The 21,459-nt window shown below is 39.6% G+C and overlaps 1 protein-coding gene across 5 annotated transcripts in view; it reads left to right on the top strand.

Annotated features, from left to right (window-relative positions):
- mib2 (MIB E3 ubiquitin protein ligase 2) overlaps window positions 1-21,459 on the top strand; it is a 49,253-nt gene that overhangs the window by 18,000 nt on the left and 9,794 nt on the right. For 4 of the 5 annotated variants that reach the window (XM_044210664.1, XM_044210663.1, XM_044210665.1 and 1 more), the window contains exons 4-13: window positions 6,463-6,569; window positions 7,999-8,193; window positions 8,679-8,821; window positions 9,182-9,289; window positions 9,436-9,540; window positions 10,306-10,468; window positions 11,165-11,298; window positions 13,978-14,126; window positions 14,685-14,841; window positions 16,211-16,365. In XM_044210664.1, the coding sequence (XP_044066599.1) occupies window positions 6,463-6,569; window positions 7,999-8,193; window positions 8,679-8,821; window positions 9,182-9,289; window positions 9,436-9,540; window positions 10,306-10,468; window positions 11,165-11,298; window positions 13,978-14,126; window positions 14,685-14,841; window positions 16,211-16,365 (1,416 nt within the window). Of the gene's footprint in view, window positions 1-5,405; window positions 5,474-6,462; window positions 6,570-7,998; window positions 8,194-8,678; window positions 8,822-9,181; window positions 9,290-9,435; window positions 9,541-10,305; window positions 10,469-11,164; window positions 11,299-13,977; window positions 14,127-14,684; window positions 14,842-16,210; window positions 16,366-21,459 lie in introns of those variants that run through there. The other variant, XM_044210666.1, reaches the window with a different exon arrangement.

Genomic DNA, 21,459 nt, shown 5'->3' with positions numbered 1-21,459 from the left:
TCCAGGTCCAACACGGTTCCATTTATGTTTCCTGTGCCTGCTGTCCAATGAATAGTACAAATAGGGGTTAAAATCCTGACTTGTTACTATTTAGCTTTGATTTAAATCGATTAGATCTTTAAGTTTACTGTTAGTTTCAAGAGGGGTTACTTCTTTTCCCAAGAGTTTGGAAACCACAATTTGATCCAATCAGGGGGCTTGAACAAATGTACACTTTTGGCTCATCCTATGTGTAGGATTTGGACATTTCTGACTTTGGCGACTCCTAGTGGCTGTATTAAAATCAACACTGTCAAGGACAGCAGAACAAATTCACGATTCTAGCATGTCATTGAAATAATTGAATATTTAATTTATGCAGTAGTGCAACAAATGCATTGTTATGCATACCCCTAGCTCCAAATCTTGATCTGGTCAAGACTTGAATCCAGTGTCATTGCCATCTCTCTGCTATTTTTGTTTTCACTTCCTGCTATCATTTTCTGTGATCCCATTCTCACTAAATATGAGAGATGTCTTTTTATTAAAGTCTCATTTTGGATTTAGGTTGGGTCCACATTTGATTATGGACCATTTTGACTCTGATGGTTGGGGGCGGGGAAATGGAGCTGCACACCACTTATAGATTTGCTCTTGTGAAACCTGGCCTCTGCCAGTGAGTCAAAATAGTGCAGTAATCATCTAGCATTAGTAGTTGGAATCTCATTTCGTCTCCCATCTCAGTTTCTCTTCCGAAGTATTGATTTGTCATTGAGGCCCAAATGTTGTTTGGCTCGGCAGTGTCCTTCATTAAGGTGTTGTCACCTTTACGTGACCCTCCAAGCAGGTCAAAACTAGCCACTTCCTTCCATCTGTGGACACTGCAAAAATACTCGCTTGTTGTCACTGACAAGTCATTTTTCATTTTACTGAATCGAGGGCAAATGTTTTTCAGACATCTTGACAAGTATAATGATTCTAATAATTTACACTATAGTACACACTTTCAGTTTTAGAATACCTTAAATTAAGTTATCAATAAATTGAAAGATGGAGATCAGATGTGTTTGATCATTGTTGACAATGGTTAGAAAAGATACTGTGAAATATAACAGCCTACCTTTTGTGGATAACTGTGTCAAATAGTGCTATTATGGGCATCTACATCTTTAATCTGAGTTATTTAAACCTGGAAAACTAAAAAGAAGTCAAAAGAGATTCTGTACTTTTTTTTGGGTTGAGGCACCTTTATAATCAGTGCTACCATTTAAATGTGTAATGTTAAGTAGTATGTTAAACAAGTGCTTTAAAGACTTAATCCTACTGTAAGAATGTGCCGTTGTTTGGTAGTCTTATACTGTAGGAACCTTTTTTTTTATAGTTTATGAGTGTGTTATTGGTAGATGTCACAATAGAAGCGTGGATCAAATTGCAGTTACACAGCACATTTTAAAAATGCCAATTGAAAGTAATTTAAACCCTATGAATGTTTCATATAGATCAAGCATTTGTGTAAAACTCACAAGATTAAGACTTGAAAGACTATTGTAGGATACCTTGAGATTCAGTGCAACATTTCTTAAATGGATGAATATTGCCTTTCAAAATACTGGCATCCCTGTAGCACTTCTGAATGGATTGACCTCACTTATAACACACTGGGCCTGTCTCCATTATGGCTCTTAGGGAGATTATTTTTATGGAGTCTGAAACATGAATGGTATATTGTTATCCATAAGTGGCATGAACAACCTTGACTCGTCTGAAGTCAGTCAGCCAGCCATGGTGGGAAATCTTCAAACATCACTGGTTCTAGCTTCTGTATAGAGTATGTATGACTTTTTAGACAGTGCTTAGGATGTCTGTTCATCATTGACCACTCTTCAAGTTCCATATTTGGTTAATGACAGCAGAATTGTGAACTCATTTAGATAAATTATTATCTGTCTATTATTATGATTTGCCATATTTTATCAGGCATTGCTTGTTCTGCTCCACTCAGTATTCCAATCATTCCTTTAACTTCTCCAATCCATGTGCTATTTGCAATTATAAACCCCGGGAGGTGGAATTAACATGAAATTTCAGCTTTTAGAAAACACATTTTGCTCAAATATTATATATTAGTGAACAAATTGAGTTTTGCACTGTGGTGTTAAATTGGATTGAAGTTTAACCCACAGGGTCAACCTTTCTTGGAACTGCAGACTTTGGATGAAATGGAGTCCTAACTACAAATATTAAAGATTACATTTGTAATGATTCTTTATGTCCTGTTTAGCTATATAAAAAAATGTTGCTTGCTGTTTTGCTGACCTGTGATCCACGTGTGCATTTTGGATCAAATATTAGTTTTTACATTAATATCATAGTTATTCTACCCTTGGATTTGCACTGACTATCACCACATAGTCAGTGTTAAGCTTGCCTGGTGGTGAGGAAGAAACGAGTCTGCGGATTATATATAAATAAACCAAAACAGAGATTTTGATCAATATAATTCACAATTTTCTGCTCATCATATTAACATGAAACTAGCCATTCATAACGTTCAGTTTTTGCCTTCTCACTTCATCCTTTTATCAAAGACATCTTTCCATAATCTCAGTGAAAATGAAGTTGTGATTGTCGCCCAACAATGGGACGGAGTGTACATCTGGGAGAGCATCACATGAAAGTCACTTCTTCTCTTGTCAGATGAAATAGAGGAGCGCTCTACAGTATGTGGTGCCAAATGCACAGTACTTCTTTATTTCCAGACCACACTGACCCATATTTCACTGACAGCATTTCAAAAGACTAATTTATAATGTGGCAGTCATGGGACACACTTGATGTTTGCCTGGAAAGGCAAATTTAGCTTGGTTTCATAATGAGTGGGACTTCTTGTTATGCCAGCAGTGATTTATGTAAGGAGACTGGGGTTTGGGCTTAGCATAGTTAGGACTCCTTTCATGTGGACCAAACATGTGTGAGGGTTTAATGACAACTTAAGCAGGGTAAATCTATTTGTAGTTTATAGACATACTGTAGGCAGAAACTTTATTAGTGTCCTGAGGGGACAATGGGAAGTTGTCAACACTATAAACCGCTGCAGCGCTCTGACATTCGAGTTGTACCATCACAGACATGGTGTGAGACCTGAGCCGGATGTACTGTACACGAGTGTTCCATTGTAATCACAACAGATTTAACTGGATTAGCATGCTGACATTCTCAGCTGTACGGATTAGCATGTTAACATTTTCAACTTCCTAGAAGACATGTATTAGATAATAGGTGTTGGATAAGGACCAAATCAAAGCCTTAAGCTGTGTACAGGTGTTACATTATTTGACTCTGTTGTGTGTTCTCTCAACACTGATTAGGGCAGTTTTGTTACTGTGAATCTTTAGGATATGAGTTTGATTAAATTATTGTTGCAATGTTATTTTTCTGATCCAAATGCTGTAAGGTTATACTGTAGATGGCTGTTCAGTTGTCTGAATGGCTCACAGTGTCATGCATTTGGTTAAGACTCATATGTTTAATAGTACATTGAGACACGTGTGTGCATGCTGACAGTGCGCAGGGCAGCATATGCGTGTACCATATGTTTACGAGGAGATGGTTGGTATGCAGCTGGTTAATCGGCTCTTCAACACACAAACAACACGCACACACTTCCAAGGTAACCTGTCGGGTCAACTCAGTGCCTAATCCTTCCCTTGCACATCAAGCTACACTGCTCCTCCTCAATTTTCCACCCTGTAGTCACGTTTAAGGCACATCCAACCCAACCCCACTACTGGCCTCCAGAGTTTTCCAGAGCTTTCTCTTTCTTCTAGCCAGAATTGTCTGGAATCTCCACCTAAATTTGGTTCTAGTGAGCTAACGGACTGCTCAGTTCTTGTCTGAAATATATGTATGTATATTTTCACACTTCCACTTTCAATTCCACTCACATCACAAAACTGCTTTCTTCTTCAGTGCATTTGAAAAGGGTTTTGGTGCTTCGGTAGGTGAAGCGTAGACTAAAGCAAAGTTGTTAAACATGATAAGAAAATTGATGTATTGATGTATGTTTTGAAAGATGTGTCTAATTAAACATAGTCTGCTCTAGTCTAGATTTGTGTTTTCACAGTATTAAAGTTACCACAAGCACATTACAGTAAGTACAGTAAATGCAAACGGCTGGCATTTTTAACCAGGGCCGTCTTACTTTGAGGTGAAAGCTCTGAGCCATCATGCCACCCACAAGTCGCATCATTACACAAATTCGTAGCCTTGCTATATTTTTCTGACAGCCACTACTTGTTATGTTAATTCTTATTTTCTTGTGAATTTGATGGTGTTTTTGATCATTGCAAACAAATGGTAATTCTGTGTATTCCACTGCCTTTATTTCGAACAGTAAAGCTAACCCTTGGCTGACCCAGCCGTCGTGTCAGTAGGTTTAGGTCTCTTGTTGTCGTCCTGTCTGGAAGCAGGGGTGACATTTGGTCAAGCAGGATTAGAAATCTTGATCCCTTGAAAGAGCTGTTGTCTTTAGCTACACTGAGAAACAACATGTCAACAACACTGATGTCATGTTTCATGAAATAGGGACATCTGTCAGTTTACATCCTCACTATTGAAATAATTGGGGATCAAGTCTTTTCTCTAGCTCTCCCATCATAAACAGTACCACTCTCGGTAGCTTTTCAGTCAGTCCTTCAAGTCTGAAACAAATCTGCCTTGTGCCATCGGGAAATTGGCACAGCTTGCTACATTCTCTCCTTGACCCTTAATACTACGAGTCCAGGAAGTCTGTTACTATAACCAACTGTTTAGTTAGCCTTATCACATTGTACCATTTATATCCTGAATTCCTTGAAACTGCTCTAAAAACACAGCAACACAAGCAATTTAATGCATTGAAGCAGTACAGAAAAATGTGTTTGTACAGACCATATGCACTGTAGGTACAGCAGTTCTTCTTGTATCTGCATTATATATTTAGATACAGACATTTATACATGCAAGCATATACATGCTCTATGCTTTGCCCGGAGGTGGCCTGCTTTCTGATAGCTCTGCTGTCCAGGGATTAGGCTCAAAGCTCTGTACTCAGTACTCAGTACTCAGATACACACCATTCTCAGCACAGACCTGTCCAAGCTCAGTCCCACACTGAGATTTGCTGTTAGTTTGCTCTAAGATGATAAATGTTCTGCTGTAGCACCCAGGAACCTCAAAAATCTGGCCAGTGACAGGGGATGAAGTTAGCAAAGGCTAACTTTAAGCAAAACCCCAGCTAGAAAGACATGTGGGAGCAGCAAAGCCTCTATGAGGCTCCCTGAGGACGACAGCTGTCACAAGGCTCTTTTTCTTTTGATCACTGGATTTTATATGACTTTGAGTATATCCAAAAAAGCTGTTCGGTTTAAATGGAAGCTGGGGTTTGATCTCGTCAAGAAAGTATGGGAATAGGCAGCTCCTTTGCACCAAGATCTGATCAAATCTTTACCATAAGGTATGTCAGATTTTGCTATTGGTCAGTGTGTTAGATACTAGAGTAGTTGACACTGATGTCTGCAGTTATGCAGATGTTTCCTCAATGTGGTTTTTTGGTCCTGAAATGCTATCAGAAAAACGACCATGTCTTAAGTATGGTATCCTGCTTATCTCTTGGCCACTTGTGGAAGAACTACTACTGTTTTGCCGAGAAATGTTAAATGTAAGCTAAATCAAGCATGTGTACACGAAAACTCCAAAAGGTGTCTTTTAGTCAGTTGTCAGGACATCACAGCAGCCTGTTTTATTTTCAACTCAATGTACAGTATACATTTTCTTTGATACATGAATGGGTTAGGCTTTATTCTAAGTGTCCTGCATGCTAAGTCTCATCATATGTATGCTCTTCAGGAAGGCCTGTAAGTTGCACAGGATTAATTTGTTGAATTTTGTTCTGTCGATCTCTTAATGGAGTTTTTGTCCATCTATTATTGGAATTTTGCATGACAACAGCATTTTGTTGATTTAGATTTATGATTCATATACCAAATTTATGTGGGTTGTGCAGCAAATATAGCCCATGTCCACTGGTCATCAAGGATGTTTTTTTGTATTTCATAAGCTTGTAATGATTGATTGAAGATCAATCAATATCTTGGCTGACAAATGTTTAAAATTGGCATCCCTAATCATGACAAATGTATGTTGTAGTAAATGCGTTTGCTCATAAATATTGTGATACGGCATCTTTTCATCTTTTTTTTTTTTTTTTTTTTTTTTTCTGGCTTTTGGGGCATGTGTCTGCCTTGGCTTGTCATAGATTCAAAGGTGTTACATGGGGCAGTTTTTCCTGCATTACTGGGTTTATAATCAGAAATATTTTGTTGGGGTTTTAATATGCGTACTTGGTCAAAGTTTTGTATTCAGGATTTCATTGCAAGTCCTAACACTGTCTTAGATGGTCCGTAGAGCAGTTTGTTCAGCTGTGTCTCCATGCTCTTATCACAGAGTGAGCTTGGCACCGAGGCAGAACCTCCCGCGGATCATCCTCAAAGGAATCTTCCAGGGGGTTAAAGTGGTTCGTGGACCTGACTGGGACTGGGGCAACCAAGACGGTGAGTGGTGGTGTGGGGAGGGGGACTGTTCTTAACCACTAACTTGGTGCTGCCAACTCAGCAGACCCCCTGCCTTCTTGATCACGGAGCGGTACCTCTTCAAAGTGTTTCACCATCCACAACCCATAATAACATTCTAACCTCACGTCTCATTAACCCGTGAAATGTTGTGTTAGTATGTGTCTGCATGCACTTATATTGCCAGTGACTCATCTGAGTCTGTTCCACAGATGTGCCTGTCTGTGTGTGTCTTTACAGAGTCCTCGTTCAGTAATATTTATGTTCTTTGTTTTTCTTTTTCCAGTCCTGTGTAGTGGCATACACTGAGAAGCACCTTCACTTAAAATACATGTTCAAGTGTTGCGAAAGTAGAGAATGGAGATTATTTCTTGCTTTTGAATTGTGTTTTCTTGGCTTCTGTGAACATACAGTTTTACATTATGTGACAAACTACAAGTCGTTGCTGTTTTGAAAAATGTGCTCTCTTTTAGATACAAACAGCCTGCCCTGGTTGATGTTTGAAATATTTTAAATAGTAATTAAAAGCAATCTTCAACATTAGTGTGCTAAATTAAAGCCTTTGAATGTTCCCTTTTGGGAAAGAGGGAATGCTAATATGTCTTTTTGTTTCCTGGTCTGGGGTTATCGTTGTCTCTGAGAATAGCAGCGCTCGCTTTACTGGGCTAGAGCGAATGAGTCAAAATGTCCTTTTGGTGTCTTTGAAATCAACGCCCTGGGGTTTGGTTAAGTCACTCATCAGACTTAAATGGTGTATTCGGTAAGTGCATACAGGAAGCTCTGAGCATGCTCAGAAACCCCCAACCCACCATGTTGTCTTACGGGTCACTAGTTTAGTTGGTGTGGTTAGGCACTGAGGCAGCTTGATGACTTGAATGGCTCAACAAGGGTTTTCTTACATCATAAAACCTGATGTATAGATCTGAAACCATCTGATGCAGCATATTTTTTTAATGGTTTAATTTTTTACTTTGGTGTTTTTGTATTTGAATCAAGAAGGGGGATTTTTGTCAGGTGTTTGATTCATGGATAAAACCATTAAGAACTGAGCTGGCTGTAGAAAATGGCCGTGAATGACTTTGACACTTAGCTTTTGTCCCCTACAAGGAAAATGTTTCTCACACACCTCACACACCTCTGTGTCTGTCATCTCATTTGTCTCATATGTTTACATTGTGCTTGTTAAATTTGACTGTGGATGATTACATGTGTTCTCTGCTGTTCACACATTTTTTTTTTCTCCTGATCAAAACACACCAAAACCCACTTTCTGTATCTAATGACTTTTCTTCCTTTTTATGAGCAGATTTTTATTTCACTACCTTTCTCTGCCCCTTCCTCCATACACTGATGCATTATTGTTTCTTGCATATGTGTGTGTGTTTGTTTGTGTGCATTTATGTGTGTGTAGGCGGGGAGGGTAAGGTTGGGAAGGTAGTGGACATTCGCGGCTGGGACACAGAGTCTGGTCGCAGCGTGGCTAGTGTCACCTGGTCTAATGGCACCACCAATGTCTACCGAATGGGGCACAAGGGCAAGGTAGACCTCAAATACGTGTCTGACGGCCAAGGAGGCTTCTATTACAAAGACCACCTACCAAAATTAGGTAAGACAGACAGATTCCTGTTTCAAAGTATGCATTCCTTAGACTCTAAGTTTTTTAAAGAATGACACTACAGAATGATCTGTAAAGCAGTATATTTGACAGATATTGGCCTTCATTATCAATTTGATTCTAGTCTGTTATGTCACTACACACTGATAAGTGGAGGTAAACCCTCCCACTTCATCCACAACCTATAAATAATTTCTGTGTGATGTATGAATTGGTTAATCAGAAACATATTGGGTGACAGTTTGTAAATCCTTGTTTTAAGGAGCTAATCTAAAATACTTACTATGAGCCCTGTATTATTGTAATGTTTTGTGGTACTTTTGCATGACATTTTTAAACATTACAGTGATGTAAATATGAATGTCTGCAGAAAATGTAGTCATGCTGACTTCAAACCCAAACTATTGTTGGTGTTGGTGTTGGCTTTGAAAAACCCTCATGAGCCCATTTGTTGATGCTAACACCTGTCCATCCAGGAGAGCACGCAGAGCTGCAGCGCCAGGAGAGTGCTGACGGCCACTCCTTCCAGCAGGGCGACAAAGTCAAATGTCTCTTGGAGGTGGACATCCTGCGACAGATGCAGGAGGGCCATGGAGGATGGAACCCCAAAATGGCAGAGGTATTAGAGGTCTTCCCTTCTGCTAGAAAGACAAACCACACAATTCCAAACATACAATAGACAGCTTTACATAACATACATGTTTTTTCCCCCCAACAAGTTACAATGAACTCTTTGTACTTTCTGCATAGTATGTACTCTTTATGTTTTAGACAAACATCGGCTCACGGTGAAAACACACGTGCCTCTTGAACCTGCCATACAGAATGTTTATATAAGTGGCTCAGATGGACATTGGTGTGCAACAGAGTGAGAGGAAACAGAGCATCCAACTCTCAAATCACAGCTGCTAAAGGGAACATTAAGGTCACAGCCATGCAAAGGCAGACCCAGGGTGAAACAGCCTGTTTGTGTTTGCAGTACATTTGCCGGATCGGGACTGTTCATAGAATCACTGATCGAGGAGATGTCAGAGTCCAGTACAGCAACAACATCCGCTGGACTTTCCATCCTGGGGCTCTCACTAAGGTACTGAGTTACAGAGACGTTTCTTACAGTAGAATCTTACATAGTTCAGAACTTCAGTTTAACAGGAGTGTAGTTTGATTTATCAGCATGCTTTCAGCTGAATTTAGCTAATTTGTTAACAATTTGTCTGTCTTTCTTTCCACTAGGTGAACACTTTTGGAGTCGGTGAACTAGTAAGAGTATTGGAGGACATGGAGAGTGTGAAGAGACTGCAAGCTGGCCATGGAGAATGGACAGACAGCATGGCTCCTGTATGCTCATTTAGCCTAATAATAAATGACAGCCTGATAATACTAACTTTTCATGGTATTTTAGCATTGGTTATAAAGGCAGAATTCATGCCCTCTTGTCGCAGAGATGTGGACATGACTCGGACTTGAGTCAGGCTCAGGTCATGAATCTTTAGACTAAGGTCACGATGACTTTGGAGTTGACCTGACATGACCGACCAATGATTTATTATTTACTATATTTATTTACTATACTAACTATTACTAGAAGGGTGAGACAACATTTTAAATTTGGCGAAGGGTGCATAATAACTTGTTTAGGACTCGAAACACAAAATTTAGCACTTGGACTTTACTTGAGACTTGACTCTTGACTTGCATGTTTGGATGTGTGACTTGACTTGTCATAACCAAGACTTGAGACTTGCTTGCGACTTGCAAAACTATTACATTGTCTCACTTCTGTATTCTGGTAACCGTGTGCATGACGATAACTGTGTCACTTGCTAAAGTAAAGCCTTTATTTGGCAGACATCCCTCTGACCTACTTCAAAATTGGGTGTACATCATGAAGTTTTCAAGTTTAGAATCATTTCCTCGAATGGCCTGCTTATTTACCTAAAATTATAGAGGCACAGAAATTGGTCCTGGTTGATTACTTTTTCCTCTTTATTTCTTTATTTGTCCCTGTCAACCTTCTCCCTTGTTTTTTTTTTTTAACCCTTCTAAAAGGCCCGTTCTCAACCATCCCTGCCACATCCACCTTTCTTACTGTTTCTTTCCTAGGTGCTTGGCCAGGCCGGGAAGGTATTGAAAGTATATGCTGATGGTGACCTACGGGTGGCATTTGGAGGCCAGACGTGGACGTTCAACCCAGCGTGCCTCTCGGCCCAGCCCGTGGAGGTGGACGCCAACCTCATGACAGCCGAGAACCCCAACGAATCTGGAAGTAAGGCCTCTGCCGGGACGAGGGGGCTCATCTCTTAACACTTCAGCTCCAGCTTTACCTTCTGCGTGCATTCATTCATCCTCCCCTGCCCTTATTCCACCTCTGCCATGTACGCTTTTCACATACAGGCTGCAACTGTGGCATTCATGGCCACAGACACCTCTATTTCCTGTCTGTCTTTTTTCAGCAATGTGTGTATAGGGTGCCATTTCTTGAAATGTTCTTCTCTATAGCATGTCATGATTCTGCATGTTGACAGCGAGAGGCTTTGGCAGCACAGCACACATTTGTCATCATTTCAGAAGTTCTCAGCATTCTTGTAATCATGACTAAATCTATTCTGTGCATGTGTTCACCTCAGCGGTTGGGAGGTTGACAACAGAATGATGTGTGTGTATGTATGTGTGTGTTTGTGAATATGTGAACGGTCAGATTGCACTGCATGGAGGGACATTTTGACTCATTCCTGTGGTTTTGCATTGAGCTCAGCTTTGGCAAACCCATTAACCAGTGTGTCTTTGTGGTGCTATGTTGGCCCTCTGGAAGACTTTGTGACACCATTTCTAATCATGTTGTTCACATTAGACTGATTAAGCTAAATTAATCTTTTTTTTTCTTTCTCTTGTTTCTGTCCCCTTTTCACAACCTTTTTCCTCTCCCTTTCCCCCCTCTCCTTCTCCCTATGTCTCTGTTCAGGTACTGTCATCTCAGTGTTGGAGAAGCTGCTGTCTCAGTCCACAGAGCAGGACAATCCCAGCCGGCTGGTCATTGAGGCAGCGCATGGCAGTGCCAACAAAGTGCGGGAGTTGGTGCAGAAGTATCCTGACAAGGTTAGTGCAGCACTTCTTCTCTTTGCTGCAGTCCACTGCCCGTTCCAAGAGCTCTTTCCACCAGGACACCAAGACTGGGGGTGGGGAATTTAAGGACCAGAGTGACTTAGTGAGCCAGATAAGGAAAGGGACAAGCTATACACTAGCAGTTGCCAGTCTGTTCGCTGAAGCTAAAGACTCTAATGCTGGACCAATCAAATTTTCACACCACTCCAGTATCTCTCAAAACTAATAACTCTGTGCTATTATGAGACGGTGTAGTCCCTCATTCGTCCAGGAGCGTTCTGTCGTAGAAAAGGTTTCAGTCGTAGTCATCTGGACACTATTTTCAGAATCAAGGTCAGTTTCAGGTGAAACTAGGCAGAGTAATCAGCAGATACTCAGGTAGACTCCTTCCTGAGGGCAGGGCTTAAGTAACACAGAGTAGCTTAAATTTCTGAGTTCTCAGTCCATTTTTCACAATTGAGAATGACTTCCGGATGGGAGCCGAAACATCCTGATTCTGAAAACAGTGTCCAGATGACTACGACTGAAACCTTTTCTGTGCTATTATGCTACAGCACAGCACCAAAACATGACATGGATAGTCAAATATGGGATATGACAAGGATAACTGCGTCTGTTAATAAGTGATGAAATTGATTCTTGTTTAGTCAAAACACTAAGACTGATTATTAAAATCACAGGTGGGAGAGGTGGAAAAACAAGAGAGGTGATCAGTGACTGAACCAACTTAAAATATGAGGAAGAGAACTGAGATAACTTTGATGGTTTAGGGATGTAGAGGTGAAAATAATGTAATTTCTGCATGTCACTCCTGTGAAAGACATTTTTAATCTCAGTGAGACACTTCTGGTTAAATAAAGTTATATTTTATGTCTTACCAGATATAAACTCGAGAGTAGATTTCCCAAAACCGTCATTATTATGTTTGATGCTAAATGACATCATACATGACCCCCCTTAGCACAGTGGAAATATAAGTTGTATTGACTTTAATTATTACTGCCGTAATATATGTCAGATATCATTCAAACACCAAACTTTATTACCATTCCAATACATGAAATGAAACACGCATAGGTTTTCTGAGGCTTAAGGCAGTTTTTTTGTAGCTGTTGGATGGAAACAGTTCTGGATTCTCTGTTACTTGGTTTTATGGCAGAGGCCTGGAACCTAGAAATGCTTTTGAAGCTGACTCTTCATTGAAAAGGGATTATCCAAAAAACGTCTGTGTTTTCAGATAATGTCCTCCTCATTCACGCACACTATGGGGTCCTCTCCATGAGGACAGTGTGAGAGGTGAAGGTCTGGTTTAGGGAGGAACGGGAGAAGCAGACCTCATGCCCTACATCCTGTACTTTTTTCTTTTCTTGTACTTGACATTCATTGGCTGTTGCCCGTGTTTATCCAGATTTCAGCAGTAACCAGCTTGAACTACAGGAATATATCGAGACATCAAAAACAAAGATATTGGCTACAATGATGATTGTTCCAGTTGTATAAAATATACTAACATAATTTATTATATCCCTGAGTATAAGCACACATAATAAGCTTTGAGAAATACAAGCAGGGTAGAACAAGCCTTTTATTTTCTGGATTGAAACGCACCGGAACCGCTACCTGAGCCTAGCGAGGATGCAGCAGAGGTAGCAGAGCCAGTGAAGAGTGACAGAATAGGGAATATGAATGAGTGATAGGGAAGGAGTGCATTTGTCACAAACACTAAAACACTGATCAACACTGGTACTAGCTTACAAGTAGTAGTTCTACTCCTGCTACTCTTAGTTGCATGCTCACAATCTTTCATACTCCATTGTCCACACTGCTGTTAGTTAAATGCTGTATTTATATGTCAAGGTGTGTAGGGGGTGACTGTGAAGTTGCCTGGTAGTTTTGGTGCAGAGTGTCCAAGGGTACGTGGCAGATTTTTCACAAATTTATTTTGGGTCAAGTGGATAGAAATACTAGATTTTCTCTGGAAAAAGGACACTATAAAATGGGGCCAGGATCAACAAATAGTGTAAAAAGTGACTACATGTATTTTACTAACTCAAAAAAGTGGGCTTACTGTTAAGTTACTCTTTAAGGTAATGCTGCTTTTCTAATGATAAAATACTTTGTGTCTCGTAAGAGCGCAAGTGGGCATTTGCAATTTGAAGTTGATGCTAATTAAGCTGAGATGTGAATCACGCTAACTTGGATCAGCCTTCAAAACCTAAAAGAAATATGATTATTTTTCTAAAATAATTTACTATACTAAACTATATAAACCAACCATAATTACACATTATTATTTACTTGACAAATTGCCATGACCTACTGTAGGTTTACATTGTAATACAACAGATATTATAATTTCCTTTACATATGATTTAGTATATACATTATATAATGAGATGTTTTTATTTTTTAAAATTAATGAGAAAAGTAATAACTTGTTGCACAATTAAATCAAAGTAAACTATTACTTATATTACTTATTTAGTTAGGTTCCTGACTACATTTCTACTCAGTGATGACTACATTAGTAATTAGGATTATGTATCAAGTGTATGACGAACGTGCTTGTTGTTCATGCTCAGATTATTTCCAGCCAATCTATGTTCAGCTCTGTTAGTGTCCAGGCCATCATCGCCTCTAATGAATCTTCAACCACATTTGTGTTCCTGGCAGGTGGATATAAAGAACCAGGGCAAGACGGCACTGCAGGTTGCTGCTCACCAAGGCCACATGGAGGTGGTGAAGGCCCTGCTGCAGGCCAACGGCTCCATCGAGGTGAAGGATGAAGATGGAGATACAGCATTGCACTACACTGCCTTCGGGTGAGGACACGCACACACTGTTCTCCTGCATACATACACACATTTGAGTGTATAAAGGTGCAAAGGTAACACACGCACACAAACGCAGTGAGCTCTTGTGGCTTTAGAAAAACCTGGAGACGGACAGATAAAACGGTAGAGCTCTTGCCAGTCTCTTTCCTTGTAATGTGATAATCCATTCACAGAAGTGACAGCATTAAAGTGTTGCCTAATCCATCAGACACATCTCCTCCTCTCACCTCACATGCTCAGGAAGTCAGCATTTGACTAAATCTCTTCCGGAATTTATACTTGTTGAAAATAAATTTGTTTAACTGCTGGCTTTCAGTAGTGGTAAACCTTGAAAATAAAGTGGCAGGGTTTAAAAGGGATGATATTTGTGTAACTTAGCATGCAACCCTTGTGCTTTGTGTAGCTCCCTGTAGGTTTTTTTTTTAGCATTTGAGATTTTATATACTGGTTTGAATTGACTTAATTGAAAGCACTGTTCAGACAGGTTGGATAATGAGGAGTAATCTGTGTATATGTCTTTCCTGTTTATGGTGTCTTTCGGTTTAGTAATCAGGCAGAGATCGCACGGCTGCTGTTGAGCAAAGGGGCAAATGTCAACCTCCTGAACAACTCCATGTGTACGGCGCTCCACATTGCTGTCAACAAGGGCTTCACCGATGTTGTGCGAGTGCTGACTGAACATTCGGCTGATGTCAATCTCCAGGTGAGGGGGCCTAGCATGCCTAATACTGCAGATAGTCCTTTGATTAAAGTGTGTCGCCCTATAAACCCCAGTGAAGATTTTGGTGTGTTTTTAATTATTTATCATTTTTCCTCATGTTTTTCTCTCCTTACATATTATTTAACTACATTAACTGGTCTTGATTGATTCTGCGCTGTGGCATAAAAAACAAGTGAAAACCAGCTGTGTGCTAGTGTCGTTATAGTAGCAGTACAGTGTACCATTGGCTTTGTAAACATGAAATGATGAGCCAGTTGCTAACATTTGTGTCATGTGTGATGAGAGAGGTTCTTTTGAGACAATCATGGTTTGGCCTGACCTAAGGTTTAAAGTCATGGATGAATATGCTTTACTTTAATGAAATCTATGCTAAAAGTGTCTGAGCAGTGTTAGTTAATTTTGTGTACAGTAATATACATACTGCACCAATAAGCTATTATAGAAAACAATATCAAAACGTCCCAAATGTGAAAAAAACTACTTGTGAAACATAATCCATGTTTCAGGGATCGAGTCATATTCCTATTTTGTCCCAAATATGTGTTGTTTTAAAAACATTTTTTTTTTTAATATAAGTGATGACTGGGGGTCAACCATTGAGTGAGCTTTTGGGTAGCCAGTAAATTAGCTTCTCTGGCAGTGTCAGTCATATGCTATACACATGTCATAAGCAACTAACACATTGCCATTTCAAGCAGTTGTAAACACTCAAATATTTATGGTATTTGACTGTGACCCTGCTTCACTTCAGCCCTCAGCCTCCTTAAGGCAATATAATGTCTTTTAGGGCATTTTCCAAACTGTCTAACATGCCTGCAACCAGGCCCGGAATTCACTAACAGCATATTTTTTCTGCTTGAGTACTGTGGCTACTCAGCTAAAAACATGGAGTAACAGCCCAGAGTTTGTTTTTGTTTGTGCCACGTACGATCAGAATGTACTGCCACATCCATAACACTACTAATATAGACCCAAAATGAATCTAGATTTCAGGATTACACCAAATTCTAGTGAACAAAATCATGTCATGCTTACAGAGTGATACCTCTGTATTATAGAGGATATAATAGATGTAACGATCATAAATCATATACGGCATATATTATAGATAGTCAGTGATTGATGATGCTGTTTGGAAAACAAAGTTGCATTCCCTGGTCCCCTCTACTAAGACACTGTGATTCATACAATTGCCATCATAACAAATTTTAAACAGTATTTTAAATTTTGCTGTGTCATGTTTCAATACTCCTCAAGAAAAGGCCCAAAAACTGCAGTACTAGTTTAGTTCCAGTATGTGCCTCACTTACTGTGCCGCTTTAAAAAAAAAAAAGTATTTTTCCTTAATCAGGATTCATATGGGGACACACCACTCCATGACGCCATTGCTAAAGATTTCCGCAATATCATCGAGATCCTGGTCGTGGTGCCCAACATTGACTTCACCCAGCAAAACCACAGAGGCTTCAACTTGCTGCACCATGCTGCCCTCAAAGGAAACAAACTGTGAGTATAGATCATATTCAAAACTTTCTGCAAGTAAGTTTAAAGCTTGGGCGTCGACCCAGGCGCCACACATATTATAAGAAGTGAAATTAGATATTGAAGCCCAAGCTTCTTGGTAAAATATATATTGACTTTTTCGAGAGAAGTTGGGTGTTTAATCAGGCACTTCACTGTAGATTTACATCTAGTGGGGGAAAAGTAGGGACAAATCAGCACTAGTTTGGAGTTGTCTAATTTAAATTTAATTTTTGAGGGTTCAATCAGACAATCAGGATCAGTGTTATTTCAAATATGTTTTTAATCACACAAATCTGGACAGTTTCCTATAATGTGAGCTTTAATGTCACTCAGTATGGAAAATGATAACCATTTTTAGGTGTGTACTCCCCAATCTAGCTTGCCATCAAGCATGTGTGCACCAAATAAATCCAACTGCTTGCCAACAGTGTGCATATATCCAATCCATGTACAGAGTGTCATGTCTGTTCTTTTCAGTCTGCTTAGTTTGCTCAGTTGTTGCTCAGTAGTTTAAATGCATATAGCTGATTTCAGCATTGGAAATGATGATTATGGGCGAGAATGTGTGGGAATCTCTCCTGTGTGTTCAAATGAGGACTCAAAGGTCAACTCTTAACGCTATCTGTTACAGATAGAGAGCTCATCTCCCACACAGCTTCTGCTGCTGTCAGCACGCTGGCAGTCAATATCAGGCAAAAATGCAACATTTACTTTTGCAGCCTGTTTCCCTACACATTGAGTTGTCCTCCAAATGTTTCTAAAACTACATTTAGTGTAGTAATTTTTCAGCAATGCAGCAATCGTGAAAGCTTTCATGACTTGGCTGTAGCTTGTGTCACTGCTGTGTCATAGCGCTTATTGAGAGGGAGAAGGAAAACACATGTATTTTTATGAAAATATCAAAGATTTTGACTTAATTCCTCCCAAAATGACTCCATGTATTGTTTTCCTCACTGACAGTGACACCAACAGGGAGCTGGTGAAAGATCAATTCAGCCATTTTACTCTACACAAAGTGCTTGAGGCCAAACATCAAGGCTGCCTCACTGACACCTGTCACAAAGACTTCATTGTCTTCTGACTGTGTTGGTTTTAGGCTGGTTAACATTGGAGGTCCTTAATCACAAACTGAGCTTTGACAGTGCACTGGCCAGGCAGGCAGAATTGCAACACATAACTGAATGTTCTCACAATGATAAGGTTTCATCCCTCAAAGACAGCTCTTATGTCTGGCTCCTTTTTGGTGTGCCAGTGTCCTCCTCTATCCATGTTGCATCACATCTGCTCCCACACACCCTGAATAGCCTGGAAATGTAGAGAGAATGCACGAAAAGTGAATGGTTCCTTTTTTTTAGAAGTTATCACGCTTCTCAGTAGTACTCCGAACTTATTTTAAAATGATGTTATTGATACATTTAAAATCTAAATGTTATGTATTAGTGCCATAAAAATTATATAATTTTTACTTTTTTTAATCCAATGACTCTAACAACCTCTACAGTTGTAGTTTGTCCTTAGGTATGATATTCAAAGACTGTTTACATTGTGCACCATCAGATACCCTGTCCAGTCATCGTCATAGAGCTAATGCATGCATTACTGCAACTGACTATTGTTGATTTGATCTGTAATATTGTTTTCCTTGCTTTTTTCAGCAGCACAACTGATTCATTATTTAAGTGAAAATCTGAAACTGACTTGTTTTCAGTGCAGTCAAGGTCTTGAAACACAGAGTAAGGCAGATCACTTTGCTAAGATCAAGAAAATATCATCTTGTCCAAAAATGAGTAAGATAGTGAGACTCCTTACAAGTCTGAGTGACTTCTTTAGAGTTGATATTTTTCACAGTGCCCCAAGTCTGCCTGACCATGGCGAGGTTCCTGCTTCTTTGCTCCAGGGCTTTTACGACCACATGAACTTTCCTTCCCAAATTATAACAAAACCATGTAATGGAAAATTGTCTCTGGCTCTTTTTAAAGAGGTGCCATGAAGGAAAGGAAGCAAGAATGAAAAACACCAGCATCACCATAAATTTACTCCCTGAAGTGATGCCACTTCATTCAATGTTTCAGTCAGATTTTTAAAGTATATTATATGTAATTTGATGGATAATATCTTGTGAGTGAGTGGGAGCCCTGTTATTGTCATTAGTATGGATTTTCAGGCTGTGAGTAGATTACCATAGCTTGGTCCTCTCATTATTTGACTGCAGACTCTCCACCATCTACTTATGCAAGTTTGTCAAGTACTAAACTAGTCAAAAATGAGCATAAGCCAATCCATTTTTCTTGTCAAAGGAAAGCTTTGAAGTGCAAATTCTGACCTCCCAACTTTACTTCCCAGTGAATCACATTTCCTTATCACTTCAACAACCAGCCCCCTCCTAGCTCATATTGTATGCACCTTGAAAACTATCCTACAAAGCCCTGTACATGAGAGCAATGTGTGGACATATTGTTCAACAGGACAGGGGAAAAAAGACAGCCAGCAAGCAATAAGTGCAAGTGAGAGAGGAAAAAGAACGGGAGCGGAGGCCGCAGTAGACAGTCATTTAATAAATGTCCGATCTGTTCTGGCAAGTGTCATATGTGCAGTGCTGGGAGTTTAGGCAGCACTCCCCAGCATTCATTTAGCCTGACATCAGCCGCTGCACCTAAAGTAGAGACACACGATTTACAGTATTCAGGATTAACTTGGTTCACCAGTTCATTCATATATCATCAGCAGGCCTACACTACATTTATACAGTCCAGGTGCTGTGTTTATTTTTTTTTTTTGTATGTTTTCCTAGGTCGTTCTGGCTTACATACAAATTGTAATGAGCACTGTGAATGTGCACACGCATTAGATTGAGATTAAACACATCTCATCACAGTTCTCCTATTTAAAATGAGATTAATCTTTGTGGAGTCAATTAAAAATTCATAGTATTTATTGAGAGTTTATAGTTATGGATTTTCCTTACTATGCTCTCTGATGTTCATCCACCTTTCATTTAAAACTACCTAGTATGATCTGTACCTTTGCCTGGGATTTTCTCCCTATTTGGTCAGTTGATGATGGCTTTATCGTGTTCAGCTTTGAAAGTAAAGATCATCCATAAAAGTAGGTTTTTTGTTTGATGTGACACTGTTTAGAGTCCCTGTGAGCAGCTGTGGCCCTCCATTTTTTTTTGGGTTTGTCACAGAAAGATGAGAATGTTTTGTTTATTAGAGTATTTATTTATTGTGAGGAAATGGAAAAAGAGGGCTAGAGGCCAAGTTCACAAACAGTCCTGGGAATGAAAAGAAACAAGGCAAGCGGCCAGGAGTTTTCAGCTTGACAGAAGAGGCAAATGGATGTACAGGATGGTTATTCAGTTTACTGTATTTACTTGAAAAGAAAAAATACCTGGCTGAATTTCTGCCTCTTTCCTGTAATTTCACCTCCTTGTAGCTTATTTGTTTTCTCCTCACTTTCACCAGATTCCTTTTGTTCCTCAACCGTTTCTGGAGTTACATTGCGCCTTTTGACAGTACAATGTAAACTGTCTGACACAAACCAGATAGATTTCATACATACAGCATACTCACTCTCGAATCAAAGTCCTGTATTTTATTTTCTTTCTTCATTTCCAGTCAAACAATTAGTGCTTGTCATGGTACATTTCTTCTGCTTTTATCAAGCTGTAGCTCAAGAAGCTACAGTTCCAAGCTTGTTACAAACAAGCATGATGCAAACTCCTAAAAATAACCAAATGATGACTTCAGTCTCCAGAAAGTCATTACCAGCTTGCCCGAGATGCCCTCTAGCTGTTGTGTGTGTGAAGGCATGTTTGTACAAAACTATCTCAAAACGTCAGCCCAAGTCTGAATATTCATGAACACACAGGAATAACGATTATGGAAATAATGCAGAGAAATGAGGCATAGTGGTTGCAAAGGTGACACAACTCACACGGCTGTGTCTACTTCAGATCTGCGAGGGTGAGGTCTTTAGCTAACGAAGGTGCTCTGGAATGATATTTCCCTCTTATCAATACTTTCACCACACACACACACACACACACACCTACAGAGCTGCATTGCAGGTACCAATGACCTCCAACACAGTGTCTTCCCAACAGCCTTCATCCTTAATAATACATCCAGAGGAGCTCCCAACCACATGTGACTTTACATGTAACAAAGCAGCCTCTGCTCTCAGTGGTCCAGCCCTCAGTAATGCATTTAAAATGTATCAACAGTCTGCTGCTAATGAGCCTGTAAATGTTGTAATTTGTTAGTTATCATAATTAAAGCTGCATTAAAACTGCCCCTTTTTACATTGATGCAAAAAATAATTGCTGAGCAGAGATGGCTCACAGTTTGTTTCAGCGTAGCTGTCATTCAGTCTATGATTTTGTTGTTAAGTTTCTAAGGTTGTAGACTGACTAAAGTCAAGCTTCAGAAAGGATCCTTCAAGTCACAAATGAACTGTGATTTGATTGTGCTTTTGATTTGTTAGGGAAGGGCCAATTGTTAAATGTTTGCGCGCCCCATGTACAAGGCTGAGTCCTTACCGCAGCAGCCCAGGTTCTAATCCAACCCTTTGCTGCATGGCACCCCCCCCCCACATTTCCTGTTCCAGCTGTTCCTATCAAATAAAGGCAAAAAGCCCCCCCCCAAAAAAAAATCTTTAAAAAAACAAAAAAAAAACCCCTTCAGTCATCGGTATGCAACAGCGATGTCTTTGGTAAAAAAAGAAAAGGGAAAAAAAGCAGGGTTTTAAAGCCATACCATATTAGTAATTTGTGTTGGAGAGTTTTTAATGAGAGTTCAGGGTTTTCAGAGTTATTGTTTACTAAAATAAACAGTAGCTAGTACATAGTCATACCAATGATGCATCCTCCCCAATTCATATTGCAACCATATCTAATAGTTTGGTCAGACCTTGTGCAGGAGAGTCATAAGAACACAAATCAATACATGCAGACACACATGCATACCATATACATACTCTTACAAGGTAAAAAATATTTTTAAATACATTTTTTATGTCAGTCATCTATGCCCCAGCTGTAAAGTTTGCTTAAGTCTGAATACCTTATGTACGCCG

Source organism: Siniperca chuatsi, linkage group LG10, assembly GCF_020085105.1.
Source record: "Siniperca chuatsi isolate FFG_IHB_CAS linkage group LG10, ASM2008510v1, whole genome shotgun sequence".
Classification (NCBI taxonomy): domain Eukaryota; kingdom Metazoa; phylum Chordata; class Actinopteri; order Centrarchiformes; family Sinipercidae; genus Siniperca; species Siniperca chuatsi.
Note: the sequence above shows the minus strand (reverse complement) of the source record. Positions and strands in the feature narration are given on the sequence as shown.